Raw genomic sequence first — 22,937 nt, forward strand, 5'->3', positions numbered from 1 at the left:
CGGCAGTGCTACCAGTGGGGAGCTTGAATGGAAGTTGTGCGCGTCCTCAGGTGTCCCGAGCTAGTGTGAGCTGGATGTGCTCACCTGGGAGCGGCGGCTCAGCGGCCCTGGGCACGTTTGTGGGGCGTAGGGGTGAGCGGACGCAGGGCACAAGGACTAGACCGACCGGCCCTCTCCCGGCGCGGCCCGCGGCGAGGCGGCTCCTCCTTGAGCAGCAACTTTAGGACTTTGTTCCGGCTTCTTCGAAAGCGGATCTGGTAGCTGGGGTGGGGCGGAGGGGGGGGGGGCACCTGCCCTGCGCGGGGTGCACGGAGAGAAGTGGAGGAAAGCCCCGCCCCAACCCCCTCCTCCGCTCCGCCCTCTCCCCGCCCTCGGGGCTCTTTATAAGCTCGGCCCGAGGGCGAACAGAGAAAGCCAGTATCTCTCCCGCCCCTGGCCGGTGTTCTGCTGCACCCTGCGCCTGCCCACCCCTGCCCCGAGTCCTTGTCCTTCTCCCCGCTCCTCAGCCCGGTCCCCGCCCCGCCCCGGTCCAGCCCGGCCCAGCCCGGCCGCCATGGAGCGCTGGCCTTGGCCGTCGGGCGGCGCCTGGCTGCTCGTAGCGGCCCGTGCGCTGCTGCAGCTGCTGCGCGCAGACCTGCGTCTGGGCCGCCCGCTGCTGGCGACACTGGCGCTGCTGGCCGCGCTCGACTGGCTGTGCCAGCGCCTGCTGCCCCCGCCGGCCGCACTCGCCGTGCTGGCCGCCGCCGGCTGGATCGCGTTGTCCCGCCTGGCGCGCTCGCCGCGCCTGCCGGTGGCCACTCGCGCGGTGCTCATCACCGGTGAGTGAGCGGGGCGCCGAAAGCGGGGACTCCAGGCTCGAGGGCGGAGCCAGACACGCAGAGGGCTCCCCATGGGCACGCTAGGGCAAGGTGGGCCCCCCCATCGCAGTGGAGGGAGAGTTCTGTCCCTCCTCTGAGTGCAGAGAGCGAGCCAAGTAGGAAACGCAGGGTACCTTCCCAAGTCCGGGTTAACTACCTGCCGCGGTGAGGAGTGTTGGAGGGAAAATGAGGCACGGAGTGGGCAGGTGCGCAGGGGAAACTAGTGGCTGAGAAAGACGGAGCCTCCTGGAGTTTGGGGTTTATGCTTTTTCCCTCCCCAACAAAGCAGTCTTCCGAAAGGAGAGAGTGTTCAGAGGGACTTTAGAGGATGGTCACCCCTTGAACTCTGCCTAACATTGCCACGTGGGAGGCCCCATCTCCTCTTCTCTGGGGCCAGAAGAAGCCACTTGGGTGGAGAATTGGGACCCCCCCACCCCACCCTCCAATTGGCTGGGAACCTTGGAGTCGAGAAAAGCTTGAGGTCACCATGAAAGGCAGCTGGGCATTCAGCTGCCTCTCAGATCCTGTTACCCACCCCCAAACTGCTGAGGTAGCAACCTAGAGTCTGCACCCAGCACCCCACCCCACATTCCTCCTGGCCCTCCATGCCCAGGAAGGAGGTCTTGGAGAGCTGCTGAGGTGCGTCTGGCCGCCTGCCTGAGCTCCCTTTGTCTGGAGCAGGGAATAAATCTGTCACCAGAATGAGGGAAGGGGAAGGGAGGGCTAAGGCCAAACAGGAAGTGGGGAGGGGGAGAAAGGCCAAGGGGCACTGGCTCCATTGTATGGGGGAAGGGACAGCCTAGACTCTCCCACAACTCCCATAGCTTTGGACAGGTGCTCAGGGCTCTGCCCTTGCATTGGGGCTGGGCTGGGCGCAGCCACCAGACTAGCTTCTTTTTTTTTTTTTTTTTTTAATTTTTTTAAAGATTTTATTTTTTCCTTTTTCTCCCCAAAGCCCCCCCGGTACATAGTTGTGTATTCTTCGTTGTGGGTTCCTCTAGTTGTGGCATGTGGGACGCTGCCTCAGCGTGGTCTGACGAGCAGTGCCATGTCCGCGCCCAGGATTCGAACCGACGAAACACTGGGCCGCCTGCAGCGGAGCGCGCGAACTTAACCACTCGGCCACGGGGCCAGCCCCCAGACTAGCTTCTTAGAGACCTCGTTCCAGTAGGGGGCCCTGCATGATCAGATGGAGCTGGGAGAAGTTCCCAGAGCAGGCCATCCTTGAGCTGGGCATCAGAGGATGAGTGGAGATAGGTGGGGTGTGGAAGGTGTTTTGGATCAGACAGAGTGTGGGACAAAGGCTTGAGGGAGAATGAACATGGCATGAGTAGGAGACAATGGGTAACCAGTCTGGTTGCTGGGATGTGAGGTTGTTTCCTCAGAAGGGGCCTCGAATGCTAGGCAAGAAGCCAGACTGTGCTGAGGTGGAATAGGAGTCAGGGCGCCATGAGAGCCTTGGGCTTCAGCAAAGAGGAGAGAGATAGGGCAGGGCTCAGGCTGCAGGGAGAAACCTGAGTTCAGAGTGCAGTGCAAAGCCTCAGGGGACCCCAGTTTCAGGGGTTTGAGGAAGGAAAGATGACAGACCCTCCTGGAATGAAGTAGGGACTAGGTTGTGAGCTCTGCTCCCAGGGACAAGGCAGCTCCCCTCTTGCCTTCTAATTTGTGAGCTGCCTCAACAGGACCCAGGCTATCTGCGTGTACTAGTGACCCAGTAGGCGGTCTTTCCTGAAATCTCGCCTCACACATTTTTCTGCTGCTGTTACTTCTCCTAGCTTTGAGCCTGAGAGTGAGGTGAGTGGAAGGACACCTTCTGTAACTTGGGCTCCCCCATCTCTGGTTGCAAAGCCCTGTGATGGGGGAGCTCACCTCATGTAAGCATCAGAAGTGGGTCTTCAAGCTTCCCACTGCCCGAAACTCGGATTTCCTCTCTCACCACCTGACTGCAAGACAAGTAGGTGACCAGGCCCTGCCCCACCTGCCAGGAACATGGTGTCTTGAGCCTGCCAGGGCTGCTACCCACCCCTCCCTGAGAATGCCCTGAAAACCACTGGCCAAGGCTTGTCCTGGAGCTCAGCCCAGGGGTCAGAGTTTGGGCTGAGTGACTGGGTGCCTTGTGTGCACATCTGTGCACTGATGGGTGGCAGCAGTCTCATGAGAGTGAGCCTGTGTGTGAATATGCTGGCAGGTCGGAGGTATGTAGATGAACAAGAGGGTGTAGAAGGTGGGTGAGTGTTGGGACTGCAGAGCTGAGGCTCTGGAGGCCTCAGTTTCCCTGTGAAGGGCCTGTCTGCACTTGGGGGGAGCTTAGGCAAGTGGACACACACTTGTGCTCACTCCCCTCCTGCAGCCAGACTTGCCCAGGAACGACCCCTCAGCCCTGGCTGGCTGGCCACACAATGCCCAGCTCGCAGCCCCCAGCCCAGCTTTGTTCTCTGCCTCAGCAGAGGGGGCGGGGCTGTGATGGGGATGGGGGCAGAGCCTCCTGGAGTGGGGAAGCAGAGTGACTTGCAGCTTCTGCTCAGCAGGACCACCAGAAGGGCAGGCTTCAAAGAGCCTCCTCCCTCACTGGCCTTCCCCATCCCCTCGCTGGCCACCCACAGAGCCAGGATCAGAATGGGAACAATCAAGGAAGCAGGGGCTTATCTGACCCCTACTCTGGCTCTGCCTGGTGGTTCCTCTCTCTACATACCAAAGTCAGGAAATTAAGCCTCCAAGAGTGGTAATTGACCTCAGGTCACACTTGTTGGGTGTGGGAAGGGATTGAAACGCAGGTCTGTTCTCTACTCCATCCATCATCATCCCTGTCCTGAGGGCAAGTGATCTGGGGCTCAGAGAATGCCCTACTGTTGCCACTGATGAAATTCCATGGGTGAGGGTCAGGGGTGACATGCGGATGGGCCTCCAGCTTGCCTAGAGCCTGGAACAACAGTAGGGGGTGTTGAGGTTGGGAAGGGAGGGGGGCGGCTCAGGTTGTGCAGGGCCTAGATAAGCAGAGGGCTTGGGCTTCATCCTAAGGGTTGTGGGAGCTTTGGAAAGGTTTTCAGCAGCAGAGTGATAGTGTCATTTTTGGAGAGATCTCTCTGGCAGCTTAGAGAGAGAATGGATTCAAAGGGGCAAAATGGGACAGGACTAAAAAGCAGGCTGCTTCCAGGTAAGAGGAAGAAGCCTGGGCAAGGGCAGCGAGAAAGGAAGGGAGAGGTTGCTGCTATCTCCCTGATACCGAGCAGGCATAAGGACATCAGAGCTGGGACTGGGTCTCAGGCTGCCCTATGGTAGAGTCCTGACCTTACTTTTTCCTGGCTGAGTGCCTTTGGGAAGCAACAGCATTACTAGGTCTGTTTCCTCATCTCTAAAGTGGGAATCATAAGCTCTGTTTGATCGAGTAGCTATGGGGAGTCAGGGAGGTGACAGCTGTGAAAGAGCTGGTGCTCAGGTGCTCAGCTAGAGGGGCAAAGCCTGCCAGAGACTGGCCTAGGAAAAGAGGGAGGACTGCTGACTGCTGGTAGATTGGGTGTCCAGGGGCCTGGATCCTAGGGTGTCTCAGGCTGGACTAGGCCACAGTGGAAGTTCACTGGCTGTTCTGCCCTGGCCAGGCTGTGACTCTGGTTTTGGCAAGGAGACGGCCAAGAAGCTAGACGCCATGGGCTTCACCGTGCTGGCTACCGTGTTGGAATTGGATAGCCCTGGTGCCCTGGAGTTGCGTGCCTGCTGTTCTCCTCGCCTAAGGCTACTGCAGATGGACCTGACCAAGCCGGCGGACATTAGCCGTGCACTGGAGTTCACAAAGACCCACACCACCAGCACAGGTCAGTGGGTGTGGCTCTACCAGGAGAGGGCATGGCTGCATGGGTGGGTGTGAAGGGGCAGGGATTGGAGGTTTGCTGCTGAGCTGACCTGCAGCTTTTCTCCCCGCTCCATGCCCTCAGGTCTGTGGGGCTTGGTCAACAATGCGGGCCACAACGATGTAGTGGCTGATGTGGAGCTGTCTCCAGTGGCCACATTCCGCAGCTGCATGGAGGTGAACTTCTTTGGCGCGCTTGAGCTCACCAAAGGCCTCTTGCCATTGCTGCGCCGTTCCAAGGGTCGCATTGTGACTGTGGGCAGCCCGGCAGGTGAGTGCCCTCCCCCACTTGAGCAGAAAAGATGCTGCTGAGGTGCAGGGGAAGGGATTCTGGAGCCCCGGGCCCAGGCTGAGCTGCCCGACTCCCAATCCATCCCCAGGAGACATGCCATATCCATGCTTGGCGGCCTATGGGACCTCCAAAGCCGCCATGGCACTGCTCATGGATACATTCAGCTGTGAACTTCTGCCCTGGGGAGTCAAGGTCAGCGTCATCCAGCCTGGCTGCTTCAAGACAGGTAGGGGTTGGGGTTTGGGGCTGGGAAAAGAGGGATGGGTGTGGTCTTATCTGGGGTGGGGTCAGGTTTGAGGATGGGTGTGGCTTTGGCTGGAGGCAGGTCTTGGGTTGTGGGTTAGACAGACCTGGATCTGGCTTTGACTTCCCTAACTGATCCCACTCTCACCTTGCCACTCCTTCCCCAGAGTCAGTGCTAAACGTGGGCAATTGGGAGCGGCGCAAGCAGCTGCTGCTGGCCAACCTGCCCCGAGAGCTGCTGCAGGCCTACGGTGAGGACTATATTGAGCACTTCCATGGGCAGTTCCTGCATTCCCTGCGCTTGGCGCTGCCAGACCTCAGCCCAGTTGTAGATGCCATCACTGATGCACTGCTGGCAGCTCAGCCACAACGCCGCTATTACCCGGGCCATGGCATGGGACTCATGTACTTCATCCACTACTACCTGCCTGAGGGTCTGCGGCGCCGCTTCCTACAGACCTTCTTCATTAGTCCCTGTCTGCCAAGAGCCCTGCGGCCTGGCCAGCCCAGCCCTACCCCCTCCCAAGATGCAGCCCAGGACCCAGACTCAAGCCCAGGCACTTCCCCCACGGCGGCCCGATGAGCAATATGCACATATGGCCTAGCTGCTCCAGCAGAGGAGCTCCCATGAGCTCTTGACTCTCCTCTAGACATTGTGACCCCCAGGTCTGCCCTGGGGCCTGGCCTAAAGGACTCCAGCCCCACCCACTGCTGATGCCCCAGGTCAAGCCTGTTGAGGCTGAGGCTTCCCAGTGAACAGCTAGCCTCTCTCTGCTGCTTCATGAGCCCGATAGACCCTCCTAGGCACAAGGCTCCACCCTGCAGCTTGAAGAACCCAGCTGGATGGGGAGTTTAGTGCAAGACTTAGCTGTAGTTTGACAGGATCCTGCCATAGTTTGCCTCTGCAAACTAAGGAGTGACTGGGTGGGTTGGGGACTCCCTGAGGATTATTTCTCGGTACCAGTGCCTCACTGCTGCAATGCAAAGGGTGAATCCCAGCTGTTTCTTGACTGGCTCAAGAATTGGAGCCCCACCCACCCCAAGCCCCCCAAGCCACACAGAAGCTGAATACCCTACTTGCTTGTCACTTTTTAAATAAAGATAAATTTTATTTCTCCTAGAATGGGGGAGATGCTGTATTTGGAGGGGGTGACGGCTGGGTGACAGGCTGTGGCTGTGTGACAGACTGGGAACCCTGGGGGCTCTGCATGGGCTCTGGGCACAGACTCTTGTTCATATCTACCCTCCTTCATTCACCTTGAGCAGATCATTTATCCATAGGTTTGGGTTTCCTCATTGTGAAATGGGGTTAATGCCCCCGGCCCAGGGAGTTGTGGGACTCAATGATGCAAACAGGGAGGCCTGGGGGCCCTCCAGGGCCAGGACTTGGCTCCACAGGCCTGTCTGAGCCTCCAGCAGAGGAAAGGGCCATCCCTCCAGTGACTTCCCCCACCCTGAAAAATCTAGCTGCATGGGGAGAGGACCAGCCTAGGGCTGCCGACTGGAGAGAGAGAGAAGGCTTAGGCGGTGGTGGACTCAGCAAGGGGGGACCCTAGGGAAGTTGGGGGTCTGGGAGAGGTACTAGGGCCCAGAAGAGATAGCAGACAGCCGGGAGTAGAGAGAACAGTTTATTGTCTCAGAGGCAGAGCTGAGGGAGGGGGCTACAGAGCTACTTCCTCCCTGCTCCAAGGACACACACACTTTATCCCCCACCCCAGACCGTGGCTCTGGGGCTGACCCACAGACGGAAGGGGAGGTTCGCCGCTGCCCCCAGGGGTTCTCAGGTCAGGGAGGAACATAAAAGTGACCACATGCTTCTCAGACATGTCAGTGGCTGTAAACATAGGGCTGAGGGAGCCTCCGTGCTCTGGAGTGGGAGGGTGCTGGGGAGGGCTGGTCCATCCTTGCCTGGGGAGGGGAGCAGGTGCCTAGCCCCTTTTCAGGCCCAAGAGTAGTCTCAGAGAGGGTCAGGGAAGCTGGGCGGCTGGGAGGACAATGTGCTACCCCCCAGGGCAGGTAGGTGAGCCGTGGGCTTTGTCACAGCACGCACAGACACACACACTTGTGGGGAGCCCTGGGCCAGGGCACTAGAAGATGGGGATGTAGTTATCGATCTTGGCGCGGTGGCGCTGGGCGATGCACTCAGCAATCCACACAATGTTGCGACACTCCTGTTCCTTGAGCTTCACAAAGGCATAGAAGACACCAAAGTGGAACTGGTTCAGGAAGGCCAACTTGTTCAGTTTCACCTGTGGAAACAGGCGTGGTGTGCAGGTGGCCATGACCGCAGAGTCAGGCCTGAGCCACCAACCCCTCCCTATGACAGGAAGGCCCAGCACTCACCTCGTGCTCAAAGAATCGGTCCTCCAGGGTCTTGTCTCCAGGGTTGCTGCCTGCACCCTCGAAGAGCAGCTTATACTCCTGGTGCAGGGCAGTGGTGTGAAGCATGAGCATGGGGGCACTGTTGGGTGTGGGCTGGGTATGCGGGCACCAATATGCCCACCCACCGTCCCATAGCCAGGACACTCACCGGGTAGTAGTCAGCCACATTCTTGACCTGCTCATAGTCGTCAGCTCGAGCCAGCTGGGCCAGGCCCTCAGGGTAGAGCCGCCCACAGTGCGGAAACAGCTTGGCACGGTCCTCCTTGGTCAGCTCTGTGCCGAAGGAGTTGATGGTGATGATGAAGGCGCGGCGGTCTGCTTCAAACTGGGGCCAGTGCACAGGCAAGGAGAGAGGGAGGGGAAGGGAGGAAGTGGCCAGTCAATTGGCATGGCTCCCCCAAGGCCAGGGCTACCAGGGACCAGGAGGCAGGAGAGTCGGTAGGCACTTACCTCCAGGATGGGGCACATGGCGTCAGCCGTGGTCCCTCCTAGTAAGGTGCAGAACTTGTAGAAGGACTCCAGGTAGGCCTGTGCAGAGCATGGAGCTTGCTCAGCGCAGGTGGGGAGACTCTAGGGGGCTTGCCAGGCCTCCTACTCACAGTTCTCTCCTTCCCTCCTGAGCCCTTTTCATGGTGAGTCCAAACATCACCCCCATGGATTGGCCAGGGCAGCCCCCAAGTCAGACCCCTGAAAACATCCACAAATTCCAACTGCTAATCAGTCAAGCAGTAGTAGCCTGCTGCCTCCCCCACCCCAGGAGTGACAGAGCAATTTCTGGCCAACTGTCTGCTCCATGGTACAGTACTCCCCTGGCCCCCATCCCACAGAGGGCCAGGCTCAGAGAGGGGCTTTGTCTTCCCCTGAGATCTCCCCTCCTCAGCCTTAGAAACCCACGTGTCGATGGACTAGTGAGGGAAGGTTACTCCTGAGAGTCCAGAGACATGGCCTGGACTGGGTGCCCTGGTCCCTCTCAGCACTCCACCTTACAGAACACCTCCTCCTCCTCCTGTCCCCCAGGTAGCTCCTAGCCATCACAAAGCAGGAACCAAACTGTCAGCCCAGTTCCTGCTGAGGGATGGTTATTGCCTGCATGGACGTCAGCCCTGCAGTGCAATGGCGGGACACGAGCGCTGCTGGCAGAGAGAGCACTTCCTGCCCAGGCAAATTGGATCTGCTGGGCATGAGGAGAAGACAGGTCAGGCCAGGCCCAGTTCCCTTCCAGCACTCACATAAAACCAGCCAGGCACAAGTTTCTTCCTCATACCACCCTATTCAAGGAAGGGGGCATGGTCTTGCAGCCTCCTGGGGAGTTCCCTTCACTCATATCCTCCTGGGTCCCATTCTGGCATGGTCACAGGGACTCTGGCTCTACAGGCTAGAGACTATTCTTCTAAGTTGGGGATGTGGACTGGGAGGTATAGAAAGCTTTCCGTGCCGAGGTCTTCCCTTCAAGTTGCAGAGACCTTTCTACCCACCACCAGCTGACTTGGGCCACAGGCTCTGCTGCTCCAAGGGAAGGGGTGAGATGAAACCCAGGAGCTCATGAGCCCAGGCCTAGCCTAGCCAGCAGCACTGGGCAAGCTGGACTCAGGGGAAGGCCTGAGATGACCACTGGGGTCACAGGAAACAAAAGTCTAGGGACAGGTCAGGGAGTAAGAAGCCTAAAAGAGAAGAGTGGACCCCAGCCCAATAGCTCCCCAAGAATCAGAGAGCTTGGGTGGCAGAAACAACTGCCAACCCTACCATGGCTTGGTGGTACTGTTTAATCCCTCTAGGACCGTCCTCAGCCACCTCTTCCCTATGGCGGGCCAAGCTGGTTGTGCCCAAATCTCCAGGCCTGCCCTAGTGGGGCCTGCAGATCTTACCTGTAGGGGATGCCACAAGCCTTCACTGAGCTGTACTGATTCCTGGAGAGGCTGACCCCAGGGTCAGGGAGTCTGGTGGGATAGGCCCAGACTCTTTTGCGAGGCTAGGGCAGCAGAAGAAACTGGCAAGACCCCAAAGGATCAGGTACCAAGGTCATCTCCTCATCCTCATTCTGTCCTCTAGAGTCTATTAGCACATGGCTGCTGCACCAGCTGCCTACAGTAACCAACCGCCAGGGAGCTGAGGGGCTGCCTAATCTCCCATCTGTGGCCACTGGGCTGGGACATCGCCTGACGGGCGGGCGGTCCTGGCACAGCGCCCACAGCATTGGATCGGTGTTTACAAGCTGGTGCCAGGGCAGTCCTCGCCAGTGACTCCAGCTAGAACCAGTCAGGCCCAGTGAGGGTGTGGGTGAGGCTGGGGGGACAGCCACACCCCTCACCCTGTCTCAGGGCAGGGAACCTGGCAATGGGCCAGCTGGGCGGGCAGGAGCACTCAACGAGTGCACACACTCTCTCTCTGGCTGGCAGGCCTGCCTCCCTATAAGCGGGGTGAATGAGAGCACTTGCTTTGCAAACAGGCTGAGCCAGGTGTGATCCCCAGTGCTGCCAGTGTCTAGTAAGTGGCTTCAGGCAACCCACCCTAGTTCTCTGAGCCCTCAGTTTCCTCATCTTACAAATGCAGATACTGATGCCTACCTAGCTCCTAGGGCAGACCTGAGGATTAAAGAAGTTGGTAATCTTCCTAGTTCTAGTCTTGTCCCCTCTAATCCATCCTCCACATTGTGGCCAGAGAGGACTTTCTGATGATACTTGCCCTGTTGGAAACCTTCATTGGCAGACTCTGCCCACAGGACAAAGTTCAAACTTCTGGCCTGGCATTCAAGGCCCTGGGTGACTCAAACCTGTGCCTGCCTCTTTTTCCAGATCTCTCTCTTGCTGCCCACCTGGAATCTGCACTTTCGCAACAAACTGCATGCCACTTGGCCCATGCTCCAAGCTTGTTGCTGCACGTGCTATTCCCCTGCCTACACCACTGCTACTTCCAAGCAGGCCCTTCACCTCCACCGGACCCTCCCTGCACTCTGGCCCAGATTCCTGCAGGGAAACTGGAAGGCCTAGGCTCAGGCTGTAGCCCAGTGTTGGCCACCTAGCTCCAACCACGGCAGGAGAAGACTCAGTGTAAACATCCAACAGAAAGATGTTCTTAGGGTTAGGTCGAGTCCATGGCAAGTGCTATCCTCAGCTCCCCCTCAGGGCCTGCCCACTGCTGACCCATGTTCCTGGCTGCAGCCCTTCAGGGGTCCTGGCATCATAGCTCAGTACCTCACCATGGCCGGAGACCAGTCTGTTCCAAATGTCCCTCACTGGACCCTGGTCAGCCCCCTTCCTTGGCTCCCAGCCCTGCTCCTATCCTCTTTGGGACAGGGCAGTGCTGACCCAGGAATCTCAAGCCCACTCTATCTGCAGGGGTCACCAGCCTGTGCCACAGCCTGGTGGGAAGCAGGCGGTACATGGGAGATGAGGATGGTCAGACGTGGCACTGGCTGTAGGCCTAGGAATCTGAGAGGGACACGGGGACCTGGCTATGCCTGGCTGGGTCCTTTTCCCACCTATAACTGAGCACAGTTACCTCTGCTCAAGTGCCTGTCCTTGCTGGCAACAGTCCAGGTGGGGTGAGCCTGAGAGCTATGGCCTGAGTGGTGGCCCGTGACCCTCCTGGAAGCAGTCATCCAGGAGCCAGCTCTGACAGGCAATGCAATGGAGCACCATCCACTCCTGCCGATCTTATCTGGGCCTGCCTCGGGCACCTAGGGATGGAGAACCTGTTTCATGCAGCCTTGCGCCCATCACGGGAGCCAGAAAGTGAGCAGATAAGCCCCTGGGATAGGAGCCCAGTGCAGCTGTGTCATGTCCCACCACCCCACCACGCCCATGGCCCTCTTCTGCCTACAGGCTAATCGGCCACTGCTCTGGGGGAAGGGGAGTACTACCTTGTAGAGCGTGTTGCGGATGATCTCAATGTTCATCTCGTCGAGGTCCTGCTCTGAGATGCAGTCCTGGAAAAAAGCCGCTGGGGAGGAAAAACATGGGTGTGAGGGGTGGGCAAGTAGACTTAGGCTAGACAAGAATCCTGTTGGAGTTCAACCACACCTGCAGGACACAGAGGGCCCCCGCCACAAGGACCATCTGGCTGGGTATTGGGGGACCCCCCCAAACCTGCCCTGGGCTATTGCTTTGGAAGTGGCAGAAGCAATACTCCAGGCCATGTGTACTGACCTGAGCTTCTCCAGCCTTCTCTCTCCTAAAATTGATTTATAAAAGAGGCGGCCAGCCACAACATGATCTAATCGCCTCTGGGGCAGACCCAAGCTCAGACCATGCCAAAGACAGGCTTGCATAAGAGCCTGTGACATCCTCCCTTCTTGAGGGGCAGCTGTGGATTTGGGGCCTGACGCCCACTTCCCTGTATCCCCCAGGAGGGCCTGGGGCCTACATGTGGAAAGCCAACTTCCTTCTCCTTAGGTTCAGAAGTGAGTCTAACAGCTGGATGGGCATGGACCAGTGACCCAAGGGGCCACTGTCAGGCTGGAAGTAGAGGCCAAAGCAGCATAGAGCTCCCTTACCCCCAGGGGGGCCCACAGACTCTCTGGTCTGTCTTTTCTATACAGATGGAGAAACTGAAAAAGCCACAAACAGCCCAGAACTAGCTCAGGGTTACTGGGTGAGTCTATGTCAGATAAGGCCAGCAGGTAGGGCTCAGGCCTCTTAATGCAGGACCAAGTGCAGCTCAGAGCCCAGCGATTCAACCATGGTGGCCTCCTGGAAGTGGTGTCCTGGGAACTAGAACTCTGGCTGTGAGGGCCCTAGCTGGTGACAGCCTTAGTGCTTTCTCCCCAGCTTCCAAGGAAGGCAGGAGCCAGAGCCGCCTAGGCGGGGTCCTGTGGGAAGCTCTCTGTTCCCCTTCCTTCCTTGGCCTCTGACATGGACCCTGCATCCTGCTGGACAGTGCCTGACCTGGCCCCTGGGACCTGCTCAGTGGAGGCAAGTGAAACTATTTGCTTCCCTCTTCTGCCTCACAGGCAGCCAGCCACTCCGGCCCAGCTTGGGGCCACAGTCTGTCAGAGCTCCCAAAACTCCAAGGGATCAGGCCTGTCTCTCCATTCTCCATGAGCTCAGCCCTCCTCTGCGTTCTGAGAAATCAGCCAGTTTCACAAAGTTAGATGGTCCGAGTCAGGCCCTGTGGGTAGCCTGCCTGGCCCAGCAAAAGCAACAGAAAAGGAGCTGAAGGTAGGGTAAGGAGGAGAGAAAGGGAAGGCAAGATAAAGGGAAGCAGCAGGCCTTGCTTTCTGGCTCAGGGTTGCCCCCAAGAGTCCACAAACCCCACCATGAGGCACTGACATTGATGCCACTGCCCACCTCCTCCCTCATTCACCACAGCAGCTCACCCAGAGGTGTGTCTACCAGAATGGCGTTGTAGAGTTCGGCAGGGGTCTGTGCGATGTTCACAGCCTCCATCTGCTCAAAGCTGCCTAGTGGGTGGCACTTGGGCACAAGCTCAGCAATAGAGCGCTGGTGCAGTGTGCCCGTGATGAGCAGGATGACGTTGTCAATCATGTAGCTGTAACTGTGGGAGGCACACAACAGCAGGGCAGCCCGTCAGGGAGGGTTTGAAAGCCCTGGCACAACACCACACCCTTGCCCCCACCCTCTAGAGGCCACCAACCCCTCAACGAGTGCTGCCTCAAGGGTGCTGCAGACAAACGCCATTGGCATGTCTCCCTGCCCAAGTGTGCCCCCTACTCCAGCACCAGGAGCACAGGACAGACAGGGCCCCTCCCTTGGTGGGAGAGGACAGCGGAATCCATGTCCCATGAGTGACTGGAAAACAGGTAACTGTCCCACAGGGTGAACAGTGTTCTGGCAGGACATGGGAACCAGGGGCGCATGGAGGTGAGGCACACAGGCCAGCCTAGGGGATGAAAGAACTAGGAGATGAAAGTGTTCTGAGAAGAGGGAACAGTGTGTGCAGAGGCCCAGAGGCATTCAGTGAGTGACAGATGCATTCGAGGAACTAAGCACAGTCAGTGTTTCCAAAGGGAAAGGAACCAGGGCAGTGCTGCCTGGAGGCTGGTCCTGCAGGCCAAGCTGAGAGTCCTGCCTTCATTTTGAGCACTAAGGATCTATGAGCAGGATGTAAGCAGGGAGTACTACAGTCCAGTTAGGGTCACTCTGGCTGCTGGGTGGGGAGAGAGAGGGAGGGGGAGACAGCAAGGGGAGGAAGGGCTCAGGAATGGGATGGAGAGAAGCTTCTCTAAGAAAGGCTAGAGAGGAGCCAGTGGGAGGGCCCCTCTGGAGTCATGCCCCAGGTCAGGCAGAGACAGAGCAGGCAGACAGCTGCCCTGTGCAGCCCCACTCCAAAGCCAGAGCACTGCCTCCTCCTTGAGGGCCTGAGGCCAGGGTCAGACATCTACCTAGGATTGCCTGGAGGAGACCCAGAGACCTGGACAGGAGGCTGAGCTCAGGTCAGTCCCAGGCTGAGGCTGCCCCCGCCAGGCTCTCTGCTCCAGATAGTACATGGGCAGCAGAGGGGCTATGGAGATGAGGAGGGGTGAGGCTGCCCAGTTCAGACTTGGCAAGAGGCAAGCTCTGACCCCAACCATGAAGACAATGCTACAAAGGGGCTGGGACAGAGAGCTCTGTATATTCACCTATGTGGGGATGGGATGAAGAGGCAGAAGGGCCCCAGGCCACGGTCAGGCTGCAAGAGCCACAGCAGTCCTCCACCCTGTCACCAGTGATGAACCCAGGGTACAAGGGAGCGAGATAAGCCTTTGGGGGAGGGCATCCTACATGGCCAGAGTGGGGCTCCCATTGAAGGGTGAAAGCTGGGATAGAAGCTGCTGCCCTGAATTGGGCACTAAGCACAAGCTCTGCCCTAGCTTTTGGCTGGGCCACGGCTAGGCCCCTGTCCTGTGACAATATCTTGAGCACCCAATGCTAAGGCCGTCCAAGGAAGATCCCTGGTGGGAAGTGGCCCTCAATAGCAAGAGAAGAGAGGGAAGGAGGTAAGGGCCCAGGCTTTAGCACAGGGGGCTGGCAGTGAGGGAGCTTCCACAGGGCCCTCCAGGAAGGCGGCAGGAGAAAGAAGCCATAGCTCCTGTCCTGGCCTGACCCCCACACCCCCTGCTTGCTCCATACTTCCCCACCTCCCAACCGGCCCAGCGCCCTGCCATGACCTCTGCTCTCCTGGGCTTGGGGCCAGGCAGCTGCCCTCTCTCCGCCCCCAGTCCAGCTGGGTCAGCTACAGGATGTGTGCTGAGAAGAGACAGGCCCCCCTTCTCAAACTGAGGGCTTCAGGCAGGGCCCATTTGCAGCTGCAAGCCAAGAAGCCCAAATGGTCATCCTTCTACCCCTGACCTGAAAGAACTGGCAGAGTGGAGGGACCTCAGAGAGAGCCCATCAGAACTTTGTGCCTTGGTCTCCAGCCCCAGCCTGCATCTTCTCTACCCTGGACAGCACATCCCTCCTGCTCCTGACGCCTCCAGAATCTCATGTACCCCAGGACCCAGGCTATACTTCACCTCTCACAACACTCAACCTGCACACTATCCAGCCCCACTCAAGCCATCATGTTCCCTGAGACAGTCACAGAGACCCCCACTCCTGAACCTAAGGATGTTCTTTTATGCTCTCACAACCCTTTGGACAGGGAAGGGGAGAAGAGTTTACCTCTTAGACCTGTACTATCTAACTGATCCCACAACCACCAGCGTCACCAGCCCCACTGTCAGAGGAAATAAGGCACAGAGAGTAAAGGCTCCAGGCCTTGTCACACTATAAGTTAGAGGAGCTCTATGACCCTACAGCCAGTGTCCACGCACCTCTACCCATGCCCTGGGGCTCTACACTCCCCATCTAGCCTTGTCTTCTCAGAGGCCAGTTTCCTTTTTCTAAACCTCCCCACTCCTTGCGCCCACAACTCAGGGTATCTGTTTATGATAGGGGTGGGGCTGGGGTTAGGGCCCAAGGGAGGTAAGACTCTACTGCCTGGCTTTGCTGCTATCCCTCCAGTGAAGTGGAACAGGCCAGCTATGATTCACTTTTCAGCCCTGACAGCAGATTTAGGGGCTGGTGGTAGCCCCCTGGCTACCCCCAGCTTCTCCTGCTAGAAGTTCTACCTGGGCACCAAGAAAAATGCTGAATCAAGTAAGGGTCATTTAGAATCATACACCCCAGCCCCTTCCAAGGCCCCCTAACCTAGGCGAGGCCAGCCTTGGATGATTCTGCGCCAGGCCCAGCAGTTCCCTTCCCCTGAGTCAACTACAAGGTCACTGCAACAGCAGCCCCTGCTTTTCTCCCCTGCCCAGTGAGAGCCAGAATCCTCTTTCCTGGGAGAAAGGAGGCAGGGCAGACCTGGCAGAGATGACACTGGTCCAGCTGTCTGCTTCTCCAAGGCCAACACCTCCAGCAGGCAGGGAAATCCTCCTCCTCCTTGCCTGGCTTCAGCAGCTGTCTCCCTGCCCCCAGAAAGCCACTCCGCCAGTCCTCCCCTCATTTGGCCTCAATAGGAGAGAATGAGGTTCCAGCTGGTCAGCATCTCCCTCCAGAGGAAGACAGCTGGGGAGTGGACAGGCGGCTGCCCGCCAGGCCAAAGAGGCCTTCATAGGGTGGGAGTCGGGCAGTACGTATTCTTCTGCCCAGAGGCCGTCCCTCACCCTGTGCCTTGGAGATTCAGCTTGGGCCCACAGAAGTCTCTGGTTGGAGTTTAGGAAGACACTTCCTCCAAGAAGTCTTCAGAGCCCCTAGCCAAGCCATGTCCTTCTGCTGTGCCCTTTGGCGCCACCTGCTGGAGCAACATGACTTGCTTCCACATTCTCACCATCTTGGCCCTAGGGGCCACCTGGTGCTGCTGAGGCGGCCATAAGGACTAGGTAACCCTGCCAGCCTGTCCATCCACAGCTCCCAGCAGGGATTGCTAATAACAGTATCTGTGCTCAATCACATCTGAGTCCTGCAGAGCCCTGCCCAGGGTAGAAAGTGGACACAGATAAGCTATGGTCTCAGCACACTACCTGTCAAGCCTCAGTTTCCCCCCATACAATCAGAATGACTGAAATGTGGTCCACAGCAGGGCTTATAAGGCCCGGACTTTCTCCTCATTAAAATCCTGCCCCTCTCCAGAGGCCCAGCTGGGTCTATTGACCCAATGACTTGACCTGAGCTTTCTGGGCCTTGAAGAGCTCCTATGTGCTCTCCCTCAGGCTCAGGGGAACAGTACTGGTGCTGGCTCTCCCTCAAGGCAGAAGCCAGGTCTAGCCCAGATACCAGAAACCACAGCAGGCCTAGAGCCCCAGCCGATAGAAACAGTAGTTGTGGATAGAGGGTGCTGGAGGGCCAGGATAGGGAGGCCAAAAGAAATTTGATGCCCTCTGTGACCCAGCAGGGCCCCAGGTTGAAGCAATGTGTCCTAGGGAGAATGGCAGGTATGCTAATAGGCCCACTGGGCACTTGAGGCCACTGTCCTGGGACAAAGCCTCCTTGCAGCTGCCCACTCCAGGCTGGTAGCACTGAAGCCTATGGTACAGGAGAAAGATGGGACCTTACCTTCCCCAGATGATACAGGTTACTCTGCTCCAGCTCTGCCAGTGGGTACCAGGGCCACAGGCAGATGCTGCACATTGGGGATGGCCCCCTCCAGGGAGGCTCGCTCATCTAACGACAAAGGACTTTGTGACCCACCTGCAAATCCCCAGAGACCAGACTCACTTCTCCCACAAGCAACTCTCCTAGCTCCCCTTTGGGGCCTACTCTCCTACGGGAAGCCATCATGGAATGGCCCAGGTCAAGATCCTCTCCAAAGCCAAAAAACCCTAATAGAGGCTCTATCTCAAGTCACACAGCAAGCTGGGCCTGGAAGGAGCCCTTGGTATAGGGGCATATTACATATTATTGCTGTGAAATTGAGCTGAATCATTTCAAGACCACATGACTGGTAACCGTCTACTTCAGGGGGAACTCTCTCACTCAGGGCCTGTCTGCCCCATGCCAGGCAGCTGCCTCCACTCTGACCACGTACTCTCCCGAGTGACCTCTCTAACCCTACCTGATCCTGGAGTCCTGTCAATGCCAGCAAGCCTCATGTGACCCAGGGCTCCACTTGTAGCAGCTGCCCACAGGCCTTTCCTGGAGCTGTTGACACCACCACTGGCACTCATCCCATTACATCCATACATCTCCCTCCCTCCTAGCATTGGGCCTGGCCCAGAGCTGACACTGGTCATGTGTGTTGGCTGAAGGCTGGCTAGGATCTACAAAACCATTGGACACTGTCTCTCACCACGGGAAGGCCTTGACTAGCTTCCGTTTGCACACCTTCAGTGACAAGGAACTCATCACCTCCTGCAGAAGCCTGTTCCAGCCATCCTGGGGCAGCTCTGAAGGTAACTAAGAGACTCTGAGGGATGGAGCTAAGGTGACCTCTGTAGTGGTCCCAACCTCTGCCCAGCTGGGCCAGTTTTCTCTGTGGGTAGCAATGGCATTGTTTCAAGTCTTCACACCCAGATGGAGCCTCTAACTAATGCTTTCACCAACTTGGGGGACCACATTCTCTTCTCTGGCTACATTCCTCTGGACATCTCTAAGATATGAGGCTCCATGCTCTAGCTGCTCAGGACATGTATGGTTCCCTCAGTCTAGAACATCCCTCCCCCAATTCTTCCTTTAAATACCCTTCCTCTCAGCCAAACAGTCACTTCCTCAGGGAAGCCAGTTGTGAGTTCCCAGCCTGGGGGAGATCTCCTGGACTGGTCCCTACAGAAGGGTTCACCTCTTTCTGCAACACTCCTCACTCCTGGAATGACCCAGAGTGGAGGAAGTGGAGGAGGAGATAGGGAAAGAACAGTCAGGGAGGCAGGAGTTAAATCAGAGAAACACCACAAGAGGCAGGAGACTGCTGGGAGGAGGTGAGTGGAGGGTGGCTTCTGATCAGGCCTGGAGACCTTGACCACACGAAGGTCAGCAGTGACCTTAGCCAGAGCCTCGCGGTGGAGTGATGGGACTGCACAGACTGGAGGCTTGAAGGATGAGGGATGGTGAGAGAACAGAGAGTGAATGTAAAAGTTTAGTCCCCATGAGACAAGATTTTAATGATGTGAGAGATCTGAGCTTGTTTAGATGCTAATGGGATTAATGCGGAAGGGAAGGTGGCTGTAGATGAGTGGCCACTCAGGGTCCGGGAGTGGGGACTCAGGACATTAGGGGAAGGAGGACCCAAGAGAAAAGGAGAGCACCTCTGACATTGGAACAGGGTTGTGTTGGTGGGGGGGGGGGCAGGTACAGATGCAGAGATGAGAGGCAAATTGGCTTTTATCGCCTCTGTGGAGGAGGAGGTAGGCCATCTGCACAGAGAAGGTTGGGGGCAGGAGAGGGACGGTATTAAAGATGAGGAAGTGGTCCTCCCATCCTTGGTGGGGGGCTGCAAGGTGCTGTGGGGAGAGGAAGCAGGCGGCTGGGTAGAGACAAGCTGAAGCCAGCTGAGCTGGTGAGCGTGCATTTCTGGCAGCAGGGATCATCCGCCCAATGTCAGCTTCCCCAGCTTTGCTCCCGGCAGCAGAGGCAGGGGAGAGCGCCTCCAGGCTGGAGGCTGCTGGGACTCCTCCAGGGCTGGGGGGCTGCCAGCCGGGCGGGACCATGAGACAGGCAGCCAAAAGAGCTGCGGATGTTGGCAGAAGAGTGCGTGAATGATAGACCAGGGAACTTCAGCTGGGGAGGGAGGAAAATCAAGACAGAAGGGGCAGCAGGGGAGGAAGCTAGGCCCAGAGTCCTGCTGTGTCCGGAACCCACGTCCCACAAGGGACTGAGACTGGGCTGGAAGAACTGAGGGTTGTGGGTAGAGAGGGGGTGCCTGACTCAGCAATTTCATGGGTGGAGCAGTTCCAAGTGGTGACATTGCCTTGGGCAGTTATCGATGGAGGTGGCTGAAGTGAAGAGCAGAGGAGTGGGTCACTGGAGATGACAAGGTCATGAAATGAGCAGCCACAGGCTCAGATGGGCTAACACCTGGCTGGTGAGCTCTTCCTGAGTGAGGGCAGGAGTGAGGGGATGGAAGCCTCTAAGCCACAATCACCTATGAATGGAAGGGGCGGAGAAGTGACAGCCTGCCACAGGACAGCGCTTGGCTGCTTTAAGCACGCTTGGTGCTTACAGCCAACCTCCAGCAAAGAGCTGGCGGCTGTGCAGCCTCAGTCACGCTCAGAGCCCTCTCCAGTTTCATGGCCTGGCAGGCTGAGACTAAGCCTCTGAGGGCACTAACACAGGCCAGGGCCTAGCTGCACAGGCAGGTGGCCAAGTGGGCAGCAGGATGGATGACATCTGCCCTCCGGCCACTGGCATGGGGCCAGGCCTCCTCTGGCCAACCTAGCTGGCAAGGCCAGAACATTCACCAGGAAGCCAAAGGAGCCTTGTGCAAACAAGGTGAAGGCCAGGCTCTGCTTCCTGGTACATCCTTGACTCTGGCCTTGGGGCAAGGGACACACAGGCCCAGGCCAGGGGATGACTGACAGATGGGGTGCTGTGGTGTGACCCCCAATGCAGCAGCACAAGACACACCCTATCTCTGGCCTCCTGGCCCAGTAGGACCACGTTGGTTGTACCTTGACCGGGGCCAGGGCAGTGTGATTATGGGCAAAGCAAGCACAGCAGGAAGGCCCCTGGGGAAGGAGGCCCCCAGGGAAGGAGGCCCCCAGGAGAGAGCCTGCTTCCCAGCCTGGGCAGGTTCCCTGAGCCCTTCAGGTATTCCAGCCTGCGGTCCTCACTCGAGAATGGAGCCGTTCTGGCTGCAGCACCCACTTGAGCAAGTGGATCTTGAGAAAGTGGCTGCTCCTTGCTGGGGGTGGGAATCAGGTCAGGCAGCAGGCATCCAGCATGTCCCTGCAGGGACAAGCAGAGCAGGTGTGCCAGGTCTCAAGAAGGAGGGTGGGGGCACCGTCATCAGGGAATGGCAGAAGCTAGACATTACCTGGAAGAGTGCCTGGAAATACTTCCCCGTAACACATACTCACACTCCACCAGCACAGAGCACACTCACATAAACCAGTCACCGATCATGCCTCTGCTCACCACCTGTGTGGGGCAGCTACTTGGATAGGGGCTGTCTCTTCATCCACTGGGCCCTGGCTCATGGCTCCCGGGCATCCCTGCAGAGGGGGCCTCTCTACCTCCCTGTTTCCACAAGCACACCTGGCAAGTAGAGGCTGCCTCATCCAGGAGCCCTCCCCGCCACCTGCAGGTCCTAGGGTCCTTTCCTCTGCTCAGCACCTCCAGGAGCTTAGTGGAGGCAGGGCTGCACCCAAGGGTTATATGATAGGGAAGCTGGGCAGCCAAGGGTCTTAAGCGTGGGGGCCTGGGCAACATAGACTAGGAAAGACAGCCAGGTGTTCCACTCCCCCACCCCCAACCCCTTCTCCCCGAGACCCAGGGCCATGGTCAGACAAGATAGAGAATGGGCCTCAGTCCAGACAGGGCCAAAGAACCTGAATGGTCCACCCCAAGAACCTGACTCTTCAGAGCTCTGTCATCCCCTGACGCCTGACCCTGGCACAGGGGGTGGGTGCCCAGTGAGTGTTCAGTATGAGTGCTGTAGAGGGAGTGAAGAAAAGGGCTCCCATCATGCCTGGTCTCCCCATCCCAATCTCTGTAACACCAGGCATGCAGGGAAAGGGGCTTCATCTGGCACTACAGCATGGGATACTCTTGCCTGCCCACCAGATTCCCGGCCAGCAGTGAAGGAGCTGATGACCCCACTTTATGGGTGGTGGCCTGTAGGTCCAGGGTTGTTGATTAACCAGCCCAGCCATACAGTCCGGGAGGACTCTGCAGGCAGCAGGCCTGAGCCTATGCTGAGCCAACTCTGGCAGGTGTAGCTGTCCAGCCCAGTGGGAGGGGAGGGCACCAAAAGGCACACTCACGTAATGAAGTCCAGGAAACTGGCGAGTGGCTCATAGGCATGGTTCCTCATGTGGCGGAACTCCACCACCATCTTCTCCTTGAGCCGGTCATCGATGACTGACACTGTCAGTGGTGATGCCTCGTTGGCCAGGAAGTTGCCATAGTCAGTGCTCTGCAGGTGCAGCTTCAGGTCTAAAACCCAAAGGTGGGAGGTGAGGGCTGGCCCTCCCCAGTGCCCCAAGTCTCCATCCCCAATCTTACGCTGAGCCCCAGTCTCTCCCCGGCAGTTGTGTCCTGCTGCTACCCTGCACTCCTGTCCCTGTTCCACTTCCCTGCTGGCTCAGGGCCTACTCCAGGGCAGTCAGGCCAAGGCCCTGGAGATGCTCCCAGACCCTTGGGCCACAAGCCAACATACTGGGCCCCAGAGTCCAAGCACAAGTAGAACCATTGTTCCCCCAGATGGCAAGGAGGCCTGGGAAACCTCAACCCAAGGTGCCATTCACAACTCACAGCCTTTGAGGCCCTTCTGCATGGTGGACTCTAGGATGGCCCTAACCTAGAGCAGAATAAAACATGGGCCTGCCCTCAAGGGTCACAGGGTTAGGGGAGCAAGCCAACATACCTCCAGGCAGAAATAATGTAGATGAAATAAAGGAGATACCACAAGCCCTGGGAATAAAGTGGAGAGGACACAGAGACAGGACTGAGAGGATGAGAGGGTATGCCGGCCTGGCTCAGAGCAGAGGACAGGGACAGGAAAATACAAAGGAAATAGCTAACAGGATGGTGTGAGTGACAAGTGGCCTGGAGAGCGAATGAGTGGTATGAGGGAGGGATGAGGCTGGGAGGAAAGGTTGGCCTTGCCCTAGGAGTGGCTGGAGGCAGCCTGGCCAATCCTATGGGCTCTCCTGAGCTCTTAAGAACAGGGGTAAGGGAAAAGGGAGAGGACAGAGCAGAAGGGCCCTGGGGAGGCAGGACAGGTGAGACCCAGAGGGATTGTGGCAACAACCTGACAGTCTCCCAGCTTTTGCCCTTGCCTCTCACCCCTCAGTCTGTCCTCCACACAGCAGCCACAGCAATCTTCTCAAGACACAAAGCAGACCACGTCACTCATCTGCACCTTGTCACCTCAAGGCCTTTCCCTGTCCCCTTGCCTGGAAAGTGACAATCTCTCCTCAAACATCCCCTCTTCAGAGGCCTCTCCCGAGTAGCCCCATCACTCTGTCCTTTCACTTGTGCTACTTTTCTTTGTAACACTTATCCCACCTGGCATAGGACACATAAGCTCCACAATGGCAGGGACTTTGGGTCACCACAGTATCCTAGAGCCTAGGATAGAGCATGTTCTTGTGTGTTTTCATGCTCAGTAAATAAGTGTGGAATGAATGAAACACTGGGAAGAGAGCTGGTGAAGACAGCAGGAGGGTTTACTCCTGAATTTTGAAACGGGGGACACTGTGGTAGTGATGTCAACACCAAGGAGAGCTGTTGAGAAGGGACCTGTG

The 22,937-nt window shown here is 57.7% G+C and overlaps 2 protein-coding genes across 3 annotated transcripts in view; one reads left to right on the forward strand and one right to left on the reverse strand.

Moving 5' to 3' along the window:
* Window positions 1–370: 370 nt before the first annotated feature.
* On the forward strand, window positions 371–6,356 carry HSD11B2 (hydroxysteroid 11-beta dehydrogenase 2). Its single transcript, XM_008509652.2, has 5 exons — window positions 371–818; window positions 4,454–4,666; window positions 4,787–4,972; window positions 5,082–5,219; window positions 5,404–6,356. Exons 1-5 carry the CDS (start codon window positions 554–556, stop codon window positions 5,817–5,819), a joined length of 1,218 nt encoding a protein of 405 aa, XP_008507874.2. The 5' UTR covers window positions 371–553; the 3' UTR covers window positions 5,820–6,356.
* A 495-nt stretch (window positions 6,357–6,851) lies between these two features.
* Window positions 6,852–22,937, reverse strand: part of ATP6V0D1 (ATPase H+ transporting V0 subunit d1) — a 36,388-nt gene continuing 20,302 nt past the window's right edge. The window contains exons 2-8 of one of the 2 annotated variants that reach the window (XM_008509411.2): window positions 21,453–21,624; window positions 12,933–13,111; window positions 11,478–11,557; window positions 8,069–8,146; window positions 7,767–7,943; window positions 7,580–7,657; window positions 6,852–7,485 (exon numbers count right to left, since the gene is read on the reverse strand). In XM_008509411.2, coding sequence (XP_008507633.1) covers window positions 7,324–7,485; window positions 7,580–7,657; window positions 7,767–7,943; window positions 8,069–8,146; window positions 11,478–11,557; window positions 12,933–13,111; window positions 21,453–21,624 — 926 coding nt within the window. In that variant the 3' untranslated portion in view covers window positions 6,852–7,323. The remainder of the gene's footprint in view (window positions 7,486–7,579; window positions 7,658–7,766; window positions 7,944–8,068; window positions 8,147–11,477; window positions 11,558–12,932; window positions 13,112–21,452; window positions 21,625–22,937) is intronic. The other variant, XM_070612222.1, reaches the window with a different exon arrangement.

This window comes from Equus przewalskii, chromosome 3 (genome assembly GCF_037783145.1).
Source record: "Equus przewalskii isolate Varuska chromosome 3, EquPr2, whole genome shotgun sequence".
Taxonomy (NCBI): domain Eukaryota; kingdom Metazoa; phylum Chordata; class Mammalia; order Perissodactyla; family Equidae; genus Equus; species Equus przewalskii.